The sequence below is a fragment of the Trachurus japonicus genome, chromosome 19, assembly GCF_045865225.1.
Source record: "Trachurus japonicus isolate A0001 chromosome 19, Traja_1.0".
Lineage (NCBI taxonomy): Eukaryota > Metazoa > Chordata > Actinopteri > Carangiformes > Carangidae > Trachurus > Trachurus japonicus.
In genome coordinates, this window is record NC_140925.1 from 23,487,188 (window position 1) to 23,501,462 (window position 14,275).

Consider the following 14,275-nt stretch of genomic DNA (forward strand, 5'->3'; position numbering starts at 1 on the left):
CCACATTCACGCGCATCCCTTGGCTGCACACACAGCCCTTCATGCCGTTCTCTCCCCTCATTGGATAACACTTGTATCCCACAAGGAAAATTTTCTCCTCGGGTTACAGCAGAGCAGAGTGACGGAGAGACTCGTGTTTAGGCTGAAATACTTCATGTAAGTGATTGCTGACGGAAAATAGGACTACTTAGGACTTATATTAACAAAAACATTCCACTGATATCTGCTTTAACACAAACATTCCGCTTACTTCTGCTTAAATATTTTGTAAAGCTGCAAGATATGCTTTAACAGCTTTTTTAATTTTCACAATCACATGATGATGATATTTTGTTTAAAATATGCAGACTATACTAGAAAATGTTGGCTTCTTACCTGACAATTTTAGATGTGTGTATGTAAAAGTTGGATAAAATAATGAACAAATGAATCAAGTCAAACTGGGATGTAGCTGCTGTTGCCATGTGAACGAGCCTCCTCCTCACCGTGACAACGTTCCGGCTCACGTGCCCGATTCAGAAGCGTCGAAGAAGAAGAAGCTTCCGTTTTCCTTTCGGCTCCCGCCCCGCTCCGCCATCATGAAGTCTTGAACAAAAACGGATGAGACTCGAGCAAAATGGGGAGAACACGGACCGGAGATGAAATCCGCCGACGGCTGTAGCGTTATGACAGTGCGAAGTGGAGCGCGGAGCGGACCCGTGGAAATTAACGAACCAGTCTCCCGTTGAAAACGTCGCAGGCGGCTCCTGGCGTTACGTTATTTAGTTAGCGGCGCTGCTAACAGCAGCTAACAGCAGCTAGAGCTACAAGCCTGTGGTTTTCTCCTGGAGACAGCTCAGCTGCTGCTGCTGCTGCTGCTGCAGGCGTCAGTCAGTCAGTCAGTCAGCAGATAGCTGTCACTTCCACTGACTGGCGCTCCACTCATGTCAGGTCGTGTGTGTTTGACTGGGAGCATCAGGATGGAGGGGTCTTCGAGTAAAAGCGTCGACAGACAGGATGTGGTTTGTTCGTGTTGAATAGACCAGGCGCCGAGGAAAAGGGGAGTGAGAGCAATATTTTCCAGCCAGGCCGGTTAGCTAGCTCCAGGGCTAGCTACAGTGGATCCCAAAAGCCACGGTAAGACATGTTATAAATCATTCAGTGTGCCAAAGTAGCCCCCATTGCGCCTCTCCACCTTCCTGTTGGCAGGGAAAAAAGCCCAGCTAGCAGCATTAGCTCACTGGGTTTTCAGAGCACGGAGAGGTTGACATTGACATGATGCAGGCTTGTTGTTGGCCTGCACCCTCAACACCCATCCAGGCTGGAGTTGTTGTTGTCTACTGTTGAATACATGTCATACATTTCTCCGGTGAACAACAGCAGCAGAGCTAGCCCTAATTGACCAGCCAAGTGCAAGCGAAGGCGATGCAACTTGCTCAGCTGAGATGCACACTGTACAAGATACTGATGGCAAGAAAATATCAGAATAATCACTTCTCTGTCTCACACCACAGCCAGGGACAATATGCGTTTTGTTCCCCCCCAAAAATATGCCCAGGGTTATTGAAGGTTTTAAAATTGCATGTAGGTTAGAGAGATAATCTTGGATAAAACCACATAATTGAAGCATTCGTTGCTTCCTCCTCAGTGTCTGGAATGACTATGACATGAATGGTATTTTTTTCTTCTAAGAAAGATAGATTGAGAGCATGCTTGAGGCTTGATTACATGATATATAAAGGACTTCTCTCTCTCTTTTTTTAAAGGGAACAACATGCTTCCTCTTTGACAGATGCAAAATGGCCATGAAAGAAGTGCCTCATCCCGTACATGTTCATTTTCAAGTGGCTGGAAATGCTTACCATGAAAGCTCAGTTGTTAAGTTGCTGTCCACCTAAAAAAAAATATCTCGCGCATGTGTTGCATCTTTACATCAAACCTTTGGCTCAATCATGATGACCTATACAGTGTGTCAGACAGATGAGCAGTTACTGTCTGTGCTACAATTTTGATCTATAGACATTCACTATGCACAATTCAGGCTAGTCAGAGTTTCAGCTTCCTCCTCTCTTAAAATTGGAGACTCAAGCGTCACATGCAGCCTAACTCTCACAGATTTGTTTGCACAAAGATCTTTATAGCAACTGTGCTCCCCAATAATAATTATATTTGACTCAAAATGCCTGTGATTGTCATTAAATTGTGTGTTTTTTGCAGGCCTTCAATAGTAGTATCTTATATTATAGGCTACATATCCCAGTGCTGTATGTTCATCATACCTCATCATTCTGATCCTGTTGGTAACTGTGATATCTAATGCAGAAAGACATAAGAGTTGACAAATTTTAGAAACCAAAATACCACAAATAAGCTCATTTAAATAGGAAGGAGTTGTGTCAGCATTTAAAAAAAAGAAACTACATAATGTAGCCTTTTGATTTTAGAAGTTGACTTGCTCCATGCATGACAAATCTCCATTGTCTCACTATGTATATAACCACATCACATGACACAGTAGGGCACAATACAAAAGCGATAATAGCTCTGGTCACTTCCAGATGTCAATAACCTAACCCTGGTTTCCAAAAGCCACACATTTCATTCTAACTTAGACCTTAAAGCTTTATCCATTCATGTGTACCTACCTTCTTTTCTATAATTGATCAGGAAACCTTTTATCAGGTTTTCAGAAGTATGCATTGATGTTGTGATGCTTCAAAGAGGTAAAATGTGTTTGTGGTTAGTTACACTGTTCCTACACAGGAGGTGAATCATTTGCCTGCTAAACTGGTTGGCAGTGTTCCTTTTTCTTGTGAAATGTGGCCTACTGTTGTTGTCTGCCGCTTCTCAGAGAGATGGCTCTCTTCACTGTTGGCCAGGCTGCCATACTGTAAAAATGTCCTGCTCACTCACAGCAAATCTAAGGGATGTGTGTGTTATGGTTATTGATGATGTGTTTTAAGAAATCATGATATTTATCATCTGAGATAATCTGCTTTAAAAAAAAATTCCTCAGAAATCCAGTATTGATCTGTTTCTATTCTGTACTGTATCATTCTAATGCAGGATTTTCCTCATGAACGTGATCCCAGCTTTACTATCCACATCTCTGATCGTGTGTCGTACCAGCATCAACATTACATAGCCAAATCAGACCAGCCATGGTACGCAACGCATGATACATGATACACTAACTCTTTCACTGCTTAATTGAAACAAAAAACAGTCAATGTTGGCCTTTTCATGATGTCAACAACAAACTGTCTAGTCTAGTCCTCCTGTTTATTTACCATGATTTTAATGTAGTGTCATTCACTGGTTTCACACTCATGCTCCTTGTCTAACAGGGCCGGTCGTGCCATTGAGTGTGCGATGCTGTGAAGAACCAGTTAATGATTAGTCAGACTCACTGAGGGGATTGTTTTGTTCTGCAAACAATGAAAATATCAAGTGTTTTGTGTCGATTTTTTTTATTTTGAATTCCCATAGGGGAAAAAATGAGATGTGTTGTTCTCAAAAAAAGAAAACGATGACGTAATTCAAAAACCGGTATTCATTTCTGCCTCACTCCCAGTTGGATCTACCAACAAGAAAAGCTCCCTTTACTACATCTGATGAAATTAGTAATAATTGACCAATGTGTGGTTTGCTGTAAAAATTAAATATACATCAATGTTAGGTTTGTTATGTATATGAATATAATGCAGACCTATATTTCTGGTAGAGAGGCAGATGGAGGATGATAGAAGAATGGGTGGGTGGACGGATGGATGGTCATATGAAGCTGATGGTCACTTTGATATTTTCCTTCCATATGAGTCAACACAAATTAGCATTTTTTAACCCTCAGACAGTTTGAAGTGCAGGTGTAGAGCAGAATAAGCTATTTACACAGGAACAACGTGACTTGTCTATGTGGAGTGGAAAACAACTGTGGTGGAAGTAGAGAGTAATTTAGTGTTAATGTGAAAACCACAGATAGAAATAACGCATAAGATGCAAAGGTGTAATATAGACAGAGGGATTTATCAGAAGTACATTCAAAATAATGATGGGAATAGGAAACCACTACAGGATGTTGTAAAACAAAACGAAACAAAACCTTAAGCCACCAACATGTCAATTAGATGTGACAGACTGGACCATATTTCCTCAGTGGCTCATGTGTCCAACACAAATGCTGGTAATCCTTCCAAATAACAGACGCTCACCCAGTGTGTCTCTTCCACGCTCGCCAGGCGCTGGCCATGCCGTCGAGTGTGCGGGCCGGGAGCCTGAAGGACCCGGAGGTGGCTGAGCTCTTCTCCAGGGACGATCCCGAGAAGCTCTTCACCGACCTGAGGGAGATCGGCCATGGGAGCTTCGGAGCGGTCTACTTCGTAAGTTCCTTTTTCTAGTGTTTAGTTGGGGGAGTGGGATATTAGTTCCTTTGAATCATCATACTAGTCAAAACATTATCTTTTACTTTTGAGCTGGATCAACTAAAGTTATGTGTGTAGGAAATTTAGTGACAGAAAAAATAATTACAAATGGGTATTTTTAGTTAAAAATTATAAACTCTGCTGATACAAATACATCTCCATGGGCATCTAATTATCTAATTAAGTAATTATCTATCAAGCTTGAAAAGTCTTTGAACTCTGGACAAAGAATTTATGTTTTTCAGTCACACTGACATTTCAGACTTTTGTAGTGTAAATTTTTGTTCATATTCTACACACCATACATGTTTATTACAAATGTTGCCATTGCTTAGATCAAGGCTTAAAAAGAAACAGTGACATTTGAGTTATTTTATCAATATTTAATGTAAGAAATGTGTTCAAATGTGCTGATTTGCTTTCCTGTTGTCTGCTTAACTACATCATCCTGGACTCTAATAACTTGAGATGGATGTGTGTTTATTTTCCACATCAAATGGACCTTGCAGTTCATTTTCATTACAGTTAGTTGTGAAAAAATAAAACAGCACAGATGAAATAAACTGCCTCTCTTTAACATCAGGTCATTTCACTAATGCATATAGTCAGAGTCAGGGTGGTTGTTGGCCAAAGGTGAACACAGCAAAGGCCTGAGACAAAGGGACGGATGGGTGTGATGTTGTGGGTCAGAGGTGGTGTCTGTCCAACGGGAGGGAAGCTAATGGTGGAGCTGCAGATAGGATCACCAGGTAGATCAACCTGTCAGCCTGTGATTAAAGACAGGACTGGGGAGATAAAAGTTAAAAAAAAAGAAAAACATTGTGATGGTTGAGGGGAACCTGTAAGTGATGGATGAAAAGCTCTGGTAAATGAAGGGTGAAGAGGAGCGAGTCATGGATGAAGGGGTCGATGGGAGCGGAAGAGAAGAGGGAGGGAGGCTCAGGAGAAATGCAATTTTTTTCTTTGTTTGCTGTGAAGTTGAAAATGGATGATTAATCCCAATGATTACTATTGTACTAAAAAAAAGACTTTAGAAGAAGTAATTTGTCTCTAACTTTTCCACATTAGGCCCATGACATCCGCACCAATGAGGTGGTGGCCATCAAAAAGATGTCCTACAGTGGCAAACAGTCCAACGAGGTAAGACCAACCCTGCTTCTGTGGTAGATGAAAGATCAGTTTATCAGTGAAGTTCTTTCATCTCTGATTGCTGCTCTGGACCTGTTCCAGAAATGGCAGGATATCATCAAGGAAGTGAAGTTCCTCCAGAAACTGCGCCACCCCAACACCGTTGAGTACCGTGGCTGCTACCTGAGAGAGCACACAGCATGGGTAAGTGTGTGTGTGTGTGTGTGTGTGTGTGTGTGTGTGTGTGTGTGTGTGTGTGTGTGCAGGCATTGTCTTAAGTGTAATTTCATCAACATGACTTTCATGAAAAAGGCGTCTCTCAGTGTTGATAATGCTGTTACCTCACACCTGCCATCAAATAAAACAAAGATGAGACATTTTCATCTGGGAGGGTGAAAGACATCAAGTTCAAGACTTAAGACTTAAACCAACTTCTACTTATCTGGTCTCTTTTCTGCTGTTATGCAGCTTTCACTGGTTGATATTGATGAGGTGGCCAAAATAACAGAAACAGTGTTGAAACCAAGGAAACTGAACTCTGGAGGTAGAAACTACAGACTTAAAGTCCTGTTTGCACACTCCAACTTTTGAAGAAATTCAATGACAGATTGAAAAACAGAATCGTCCAGGTTCAGAGTTTTCTCATGAGAAAACTTTGTATTTACTTCTGATTGAATGTGGTGTTGGAGTTGTATCAAAAGGACAGCTGTCTTCACATCGCACAATGCAGTTGAGTGTTTGACGGTCATTCATTCCTGTGTTAAGACATTAAGTGCCACGAGGCCACTATTAAATCAAGTTTTATTTATATCCTTTTACCCACATCTCTCTCAGCAGTCCCACTTTCTCTGTCTGCAACAAAGCCTAGATTTGTTTTTTAACAATAATAAACAATAAGAAATGTCAACGCCTCATCTTAATATCAGTCAGAGTGGTGCCCAGTACTTCCTTGTTTTGGCTATGATATCATGCTGGAGTGGTCGTTCCCAGAGGATCCATGTTTGACCAATCGCTGCAAGTCAGCCATGCAGACCCTGCCCAAAATGTCCTGAACCAAAACAACCAGGAGCCTAAATTTAATCAAGGAGAAAATAAATGTCTAGTGTCACAGTTCCTCAAATTGTACTTGATGCCCTGACAAAACTGCTACAGTAAAACCATCCTAAAAGTTACATTTGTTGCAACTGTTTCCTGCTTTTTAGTTGTATGGTTTTCTTCATTTAAAAAAAATATTATTTGGGCTTTTCAAGCCTTAGAGAGGAACTATGCAGGATTTGTAGCTCATCTATGCTAGTTGAGCTACAATTAATCAGTTGGAGTAATTGTGATGGTTTAATACATGTCTTAATATATAAATGGACAATGGAGGCTCTATTCCTTCCACCTGCGTGTCACTTATTGCGTCTCTTGGCTGAAAACCAACCTTGCAAGATGAGAACCGCCGCCCCGGTGTCCATGCTCTCGTCACTGCGCACCGTGACACAAACAAATATACACGTCGTAACATCCTGTATGATATATGTAACGATATATCTACCGCTCTTTTGATAGATTTTTTCATCGGCTTCGTTGTAAACAAGTGCACATGGCTGAGAGGAGGGTTAGCAAGACAGCAGAAAAGCGACCAAGACTATTCACCACTTTATTTTCCCATGATCCATTGCGTCACACCACCCCGGAAGTCGGTTGTTTACGTAGCAACAGCTAGCGGCTAACGTAGCAACCGGACATCCACAACTCTTGCGATTGGCTTTATGGTCATTACAGGCTCCATTCATAAAATCTTTAACTTTCCTTGAGTTGTTTGTGCATCCAACAACAGCACATGTCGTACCGGAGGACATTCTATGAACTTGTAATAATAATAAAAACACTTCTAAGACAGACTGCTAGGCTAGCTCCATTCTGCTTGAAGTGAGACAGAAGTGCGAAACCGACTTGTCGGTGAATTGAGTGTCATGGCGACGCCCAGCGGCGTTCTACGGAAAGTGGTGAATAGCCTCTATATATGGGGCACCTGCTCTACCCACTGAGCTAAAACAATGCCCAGTTGTATGTGTTTTTTTTTTATGATGTTCACTGCTATATTCTTATTGCACATAATGACAGATCACCCTACTATGATTAATTTAGCTGGCCTGGTGCTGCTCCTGTTCTCTGCAAGTGAACCTCAGACCTCCATTTTGAAGAGGCCATGTGAGCACTTTTCTGTGCTGTGCCTTAGCTCAACAACAGCCTCCTACACTTAAATAAATGTGCTGAACTCTCAGTGAAAGAAAAAAAAACTGTTTTCATTCGGGTCAAGTGTGAAAAAGCCCTAAAAGTTGAGTGTGCTCCCTAAAATAGCATGCAGTTAAACACCCCCTCTGTTTCTCTCTCTCTCTCTCCTAGCTGGTGATGGAGTACTGCTTGGGCTCAGCGTCCGACCTCCTAGAAGGTGAGCATGAAGGAACAGAGATGAATGAGTAATTAAATAGTAGAGTTAATTATACATGGTCCCTGATATTCTCCAATATTTTTCTTCACCCAGTCCACAAGAAACCCCTCCAGGAAGTGGAAATAGCTGCCATAACCCATGGTGCATTGCAGGGATTGGTGTATCTTCATTCTCACAACATGATTCACAGGTAACCCCCCCTCTCTCCTCCTCCTTTTCTCACTATCTGTATCTGCTCTGCTCTCCTCCCCCACACTTTGACAGGAGACAAAACAAATACAGTGGAGAAAGCACAAACTGTGCTGCCCAAGATAAGCTTATGCAATAGTGTTTGTGCGCACATCACAGGGCAGCTACACATTTAGAGCATCTCCCAATACATCTTCTCTCTCGTGTCTCTATTTGTTTTGACTTCCTCACAGTTTTTTCCTGACTTGTCATCTTCTCTTATCTGATCACGTCTCTCTCAGGGACGTGAAGGCAGGAAACATCTTGTTAACGGAGCCCGGTCAGGTCAAACTGGGAGACTTTGGCTCCGCCTCCATTGTTGCTCCGGCCAACTCCTTTGTGGGAACACCTTACTGGTAAGACAAAAGTGTCATCCTCATCATTTTAATGGTTAATGGTTTTACAGCAGTTCCTCTTGTTGGATTCATGAGAATAACACCGCATCATGATTCAGTAAAGCTTGTGCTCACTTCATTAAGAATCGGCTTTTCCTAACATATTTTTACAAAGAATATTCATAATTTATTGTCAAAGTGAAAGTGCTTCAATAAGATAAGACCACTGGGAAGTCAGATTCAAATGTATTCAAAGCGGGCAGCAGAGTAAGAACATTTGATCTGCGGAGTAAGTGAACCATTAATATTAAGAGATCAAGAGCAGTGATATACTTTCATTAAAGCAGAAGTAAGTGATATATTTGTGTTAATATAAGTCTTAAATAGTTATATCTTCCGACAGCAATCACTTACATAGAGTGTTTGGACCGAACCACGGGTCTCTCAGTCCCTCTGCTCTGCTCTGAGCCGAAGAGAAAACATTTATCGTATCCTACAGTTTTTATCCAATGAGGAGAGAGAACGGCATGCAGGGCTGTGTGTGCAGCCAAGGGACGCCGTGAATGTGGTGACGTAGGGACGAGGACTGTTATGGTGCGTTCAAGGAAACTCGTATTTTTCCGACCGTGAAGTTGTACCAGTTCGATCTGGTACGAGTTCACCGGTCGGAAGTTACGAGTGGCCGTTATAGTGACTTTCACCGGTAAAACAGGTCGGAAAAACACGAGTGGGTTGCCTGGAACGCTACAAAGTCGTAAGTTGTGACTTGAAGCTGTAATTTACGATTTCAAAAGCCTACCTGGAACGCAGCATTAGCGAAAACGACCGGACCACTTACTTCTGCTTTAACTCACTGACATACATTATTTATATATTTTTTAATATATATTCATATATATTTATTTGTTTTACTGTCAATCAACAAAACGTCTCAGTCTTACCTGAATATTTCTCACAAGGGCGTCAGACTCCATTAATCAGCAGCGACAGGTTACTGTTACTGTTGTTGATGTACATGAAGCTTGTCTGCCCGTGTGGTGTGGACTCTGGAAACGACGGAGGCCCCGAGGCTCTGTTCTCTGTTAGTCAAGGTTCAAAGGAAATGAGCTGAAAGTGGCTGAATCACTCGGTTGTTTCCTCCACGCAGGATGGCCCCCGAGGTGATCCTGGCCATGGACGAGGGTCAGTACGACGGGAAGGTGGATGTGTGGTCACTTGGCATTACCTGCATAGAGCTGGGTAAGACATGGCTATAAAATGTTTCATGTGTGTATGTGTTTTTCTTTGTGTGTGTGAGCTTTCAGCTTTGTGAACCTCTATCTTTGCCTTTTTCCTCTCCTCTTTTTTCTCCGTTCTTGTTCTTTATCTGCCGCTCTCCGTCACGCTACGTTGTGCTTTGTCACTTTCTAGCGGAAAGGAAGCCTCCTCTGTTCAACATGAATGCTATGAGTGCCTTATACCACATCGCCCAGAATGAGAGCCCTGTGTTGCAGTCTAATCACTGGTGAGAGATGGTCACGTTTCCTAACTGGTCCTTAGAGGCGAATATAACTTTTACTTGATATAATGTGCAACGAAGAGCATTTTCATATGTTGTTTCAAATTACCTTCTGAATGTGAGTTTTTATAAAAGATTTTATTGAGGCTCCTTTAACATGATATTTTGTTGTGATCTACATGAAGTCTACGAATCTTTGAATTTGACAGATTTTTACTAAAATCATGTTTGACAAAGTGCTGATTATGGAGACGATTGTAGTTTACTGCAGTATAGTATATAGTATAGTATATTGCATTGTGCTTTCAGATGTCAGTGAGGTTAGAATACTGGTTTTATCATCTATTTTCGATTTAAATAAAACTGTCAGCACTTCCTCTGCTGCACTACTGCTCTTGCACCAGTGCACTGCTAACTTGATAACTCTGATCCTTCAGATAAATGCTTTGTGAGATACAACATACAACACCACTGGAAAGAAATTAAAACAGTATGTTTATTTTGAAAAAGCTGTAGAAAAAAGCTCACAAAAATGTATTGTTATACTTGGTTTATGTAGAAGTTGAATAACACTTCCATGATTTTGTCTTTGTCACAACATCATCTAAATTGTGGCTCTTATTGAACATTTTTATCTTTTTGTTCAGGTCGGATTATTTCCGCAATTTTGTGGACTCCTGTTTGCAGAAGATCGCTCAGGACAGACCTACCTCTGATGTGCTGCTGAAGGTACAACGCCTCACAAACATTGTTCAGTATCACACATTAAGGCCAGCGGAGACTTGTCATTATCATATCGATAAAGATAGTATTTACTGATTGAGTGAAGAGGAAATTTGATTTAGAGATGCTTTTGGCCAGGGCCAAAAGCATCTCTAAATCAAATTAAAAGGAAGGAGTAAGAACAATTTGTATGGTCTCTAATTAAATATCCATTAGGTTTAGGCAGCAGCCTCACTTGGTGCTCTCAGGGAATGATGTATTATTGCACAGTACCGGTATTCATTAGTGGTAACATTCACATATGCATAATATGTGTCCTCCAAATAAAAAATCTTAAAAATCAAACATGAGCTGCAGCCGCTAAGTGTAAAATGTACACTGTAGTGGTCTCTGTTTACATCTGTCTTTACTGTTGGCTAAAGCCTGTCCTGGCATGACAAGCTGGTTGCTGCTGGGAGAACAAAAAATTTGGCCAGCTGTTTAACTTTCAAGCTGATTTTTCCGGCCTTGACAAAGGACAATAATAACTGGAAGTTGAATGTTCAAGCATCAATGAGAGTAATAAATAGTCGTCACCAGCAAGGAGCTTTTCTGTTTACAGCAGCAATGACTAATTTAGTTGATATGATGACCTGCATCCTTCATGTAGTGGACCAGAATTTCCTGATTAGTGGCTGCATCAGATTTTATTATTTATTTATTTATTTTAAATACTCTCTCACTCTTTAACACATGTATGCATTTTTGTAATTTAACATGTTCTGGTTTGTATAGACAGCTACTGTTTGTTACCTACTGTGGTACTGACCTGACCTCCACCACTGTCCCCTGTATAGAAATATGTGAGATGTATCCACAAGTGTGTCTAATGAGAACTGTTGGAAACACGTTGCCTGCTCATTAGTCAAATCGTATAAAATGCTGCACAGGCCATCCATAACATGAAAATGGGCCTGAAGTTCAAGTATAAATTATATTTCTAAACGTAATTATGTATAAATGCTTCATAAAGGTTGCAGGAGTCTGTTTTACTTTCTTCTTCAACTGCATGTTGTAGTTGATGATCACCGTGCAGGTTTCAGATGAGTTAATCCTAATGCACAAGGACCTTACTGTCAGAATCATGCTCCTATTGGATTGTTGACCTGTTTCTCTGTCTCATTCTCTCCGTCCACGCAGCACCACTTCCTATGCAGAGAGCGTCCCATGACAGCCGTGATGGATCTGATCGCACGCACCAAGGATGCTGTCCGTGAGCTGGACAACCTGCAGTACCGGAAGATGAAGAAAATCCTCTTCCATGAGGCGCACAACGGTCCCGCACCAGAGGGAGGTGATGAAGAGGAGGTAAGAGCGGGAACATGAGACGTCAACGGAGCACTGAGGAGAACATGAGCTTTACTGCTGGGTTTCAGATCTTACTTTATGTTCCCTTTAAACATGCTTTAGATCCGGCTGATTTTGTGAAGTTGAAACTGTTTGCATCGCCTCAAAATTGTGCAATGTGTGTTGCATTTCCTGCTCGCCACAGGCAAGAAACAAGCCTCTGAATCAAGGCTGTTCATTACTTCACATTGTCTCATGAATGTGAAATACAGAAAATAAAGAAGTACAACTTTTCTCTTTGAAGTGGAGAAGCGTGTATCAGGGGGCAATGAGGGAAAACAGCTGGTTTTAGCATCCATCCTGCCTTTGTATTGTACCTCGCAATATATGCTGTGACTTTAGAAGCTCTTCCTCTCCATACAAAGGCCTTTGTTTCCATCAGCTTTTAATTCCAGTTGGCTATTCCCCCCGAAAGGAAATGGTGGAATTCAGGGAATGTGGGGCTGCACTTCTCCAGGGTGTAGGCCTGCGTCTCTCTGCCAGTGTGTGCTAGAAAGTTTTAACTGTATACCTGCTCAGAGAGGTTTTAGTATGAGCCAGTTTATATAGCATGAGAGCTGATCAGTACATTGCTACTACTGCTAGCACTCCATGAAGCACAGAAACTCCTGTCACCGTCCTAAAAGTGTCATTTTCCCCCCGATCCATTGACTAATCTTCTGCTCTGCCCTGACCACCAGGATGTGGAGCAGTATATGCTGCGCACCGGCACAGTCAACAGCATGGAGAGCTCCCACTCTCTGCCCTCCATGTCCATCAGTGCCAGCTCCCAGAGCAGCTCGGTCAACAGCCTGGCGGACGGCTCCGATGACAGCGGGGAGATGGCCATGATGCAGGAGGGGGAGCACACCGTCACCTCCAACAGCTCCGTCCTGCACAAGCCCCTGGTCAGTGCTAATGATTTACTGTAGACGGTCCCAGCCAAACCCTTCTTTTACACATTCAGCCCTTCAGTTTCACATGTATCTTAAAGAGAGACACAGCACTTTTTATTTAAAGCAGATCCAGTCATTTTGGCTAACTTCTTGTCAGCCGATGGAGTTAGCAGCCCCCGTCCTCGTCATGGATCTATTTGTCCTCGTCCCTACATCACCACATTCACGCGCATCCCTTGGCTGCACAAACAGCCCTTCATGCCGTTCTCTCTCCTCATTGGATAAAGGTTGTAGGATACAAGGAAAGTTTTCTCCTCGGCTTACAGCAGAGCAGAGTGACTGACAGACCCATGTTTCAGACCAAACACTCTATAGAAGTGATTGCTGTCAGAAGATATAACTATTTAAGACTTATATTAACACAAACATTCCGCTTACTTCTGCTTTAATTTGAAGCACTCTGCCAAAATCATATTCCTGAGTGTGACCATTATTTTTTACTAAATCAGCTGCGGATGGTTCACAGAAGAAGTTGCTCTTTAATTGTCAGACCAGTTCCACACATGTAAACCTGCACCACCTACAGAGAAAGGGAAGTAACAGCAGCACCAATTTAGACCTGCAGATGCACAACGCATGTCAGTGTTGCCACCTAAAGATTACAGCAGAGAATCATCTTGCAGCCTCACCAGAACAAATGCCAAACCCTTAGGTCAACCTTGGGGTCGGGACCCCATGTGGGGTCGCCTGGAGTTCAAATGGGGTCGCCTGAAATGTCTAGTAATTGATAAAAAAAAAAAAATACTGATAAAGATATTTTCTTAACTAATTATTATTAATGATTAAAAACACTACACACTAAGCCTGTAACGATACACGTGTCGAAATCGAAACCGCGACACTCTAAGACACGAACCTGTGTCGCCAATGAAATGGCAGAACCGCGACACACCCATTGTGTCTGTTTTTTTGCTTTGCCTCCTGGGTATATGGCACAGATGGAAAGTTTGTTTCCTAAACTTAAATAGTCTCCACAATGGAGTTAAGTTCTGTGAGAAAAGAGAATAGTTTCTTTGTTTTTAATTTATTATTGTTATCATCTGCTCCGTGACACTGTGAGACAGATCGCCGGTGAGCGCTGTGACAGCGGTGATACGTGCTTCCACGTCGGAGTCAGCATCAGAAAAAGTCGCTCTTGACAAGGAAAAAAAGAGTAGGGGCGGGACCTGCCGTGCTGTGTAAAAAAAAAAAACCCACAACAACAA

General features: G+C 42.0%; 1 protein-coding gene across 4 annotated transcripts in view; it reads left to right on the top strand.

Annotated features, from left to right (window-relative positions):
• The first annotated feature begins 512 nt into the window (after positions 1-512).
• Positions 513-14,275, top strand: part of taok2b (TAO kinase 2b) — a 29,032-nt gene continuing 15,269 nt past the window's right edge. For 2 of the 4 annotated variants that reach the window (XM_085762328.1, XM_085762326.1), the window contains exons 1-13: positions 914-1,116; positions 3,046-3,143; positions 4,218-4,358; positions 5,469-5,540; positions 5,631-5,732; positions 7,920-7,965; positions 8,059-8,155; positions 8,436-8,549; positions 9,676-9,767; positions 9,939-10,032; positions 10,674-10,755; positions 11,929-12,096; positions 12,816-13,022. In XM_085762328.1, coding sequence (XP_085618454.1) covers positions 3,141-3,143; positions 4,218-4,358; positions 5,469-5,540; positions 5,631-5,732; positions 7,920-7,965; positions 8,059-8,155; positions 8,436-8,549; positions 9,676-9,767; positions 9,939-10,032; positions 10,674-10,755; positions 11,929-12,096; positions 12,816-13,022 — 1,218 coding nt within the window. In that variant the 5' untranslated portion in view covers positions 914-1,116; positions 3,046-3,140. Of the gene's footprint in view, positions 1,117-3,045; positions 3,144-4,217; positions 4,359-5,468; positions 5,541-5,630; positions 5,733-7,919; positions 7,966-8,058; positions 8,156-8,435; positions 8,550-9,675; positions 9,768-9,938; positions 10,033-10,673; positions 10,756-11,928; positions 12,097-12,815; positions 13,023-14,275 lie in introns of all 4 variants that reach the window. The other 2 variants (XM_085762329.1, XM_085762327.1) reach the window with 1 other exon arrangement.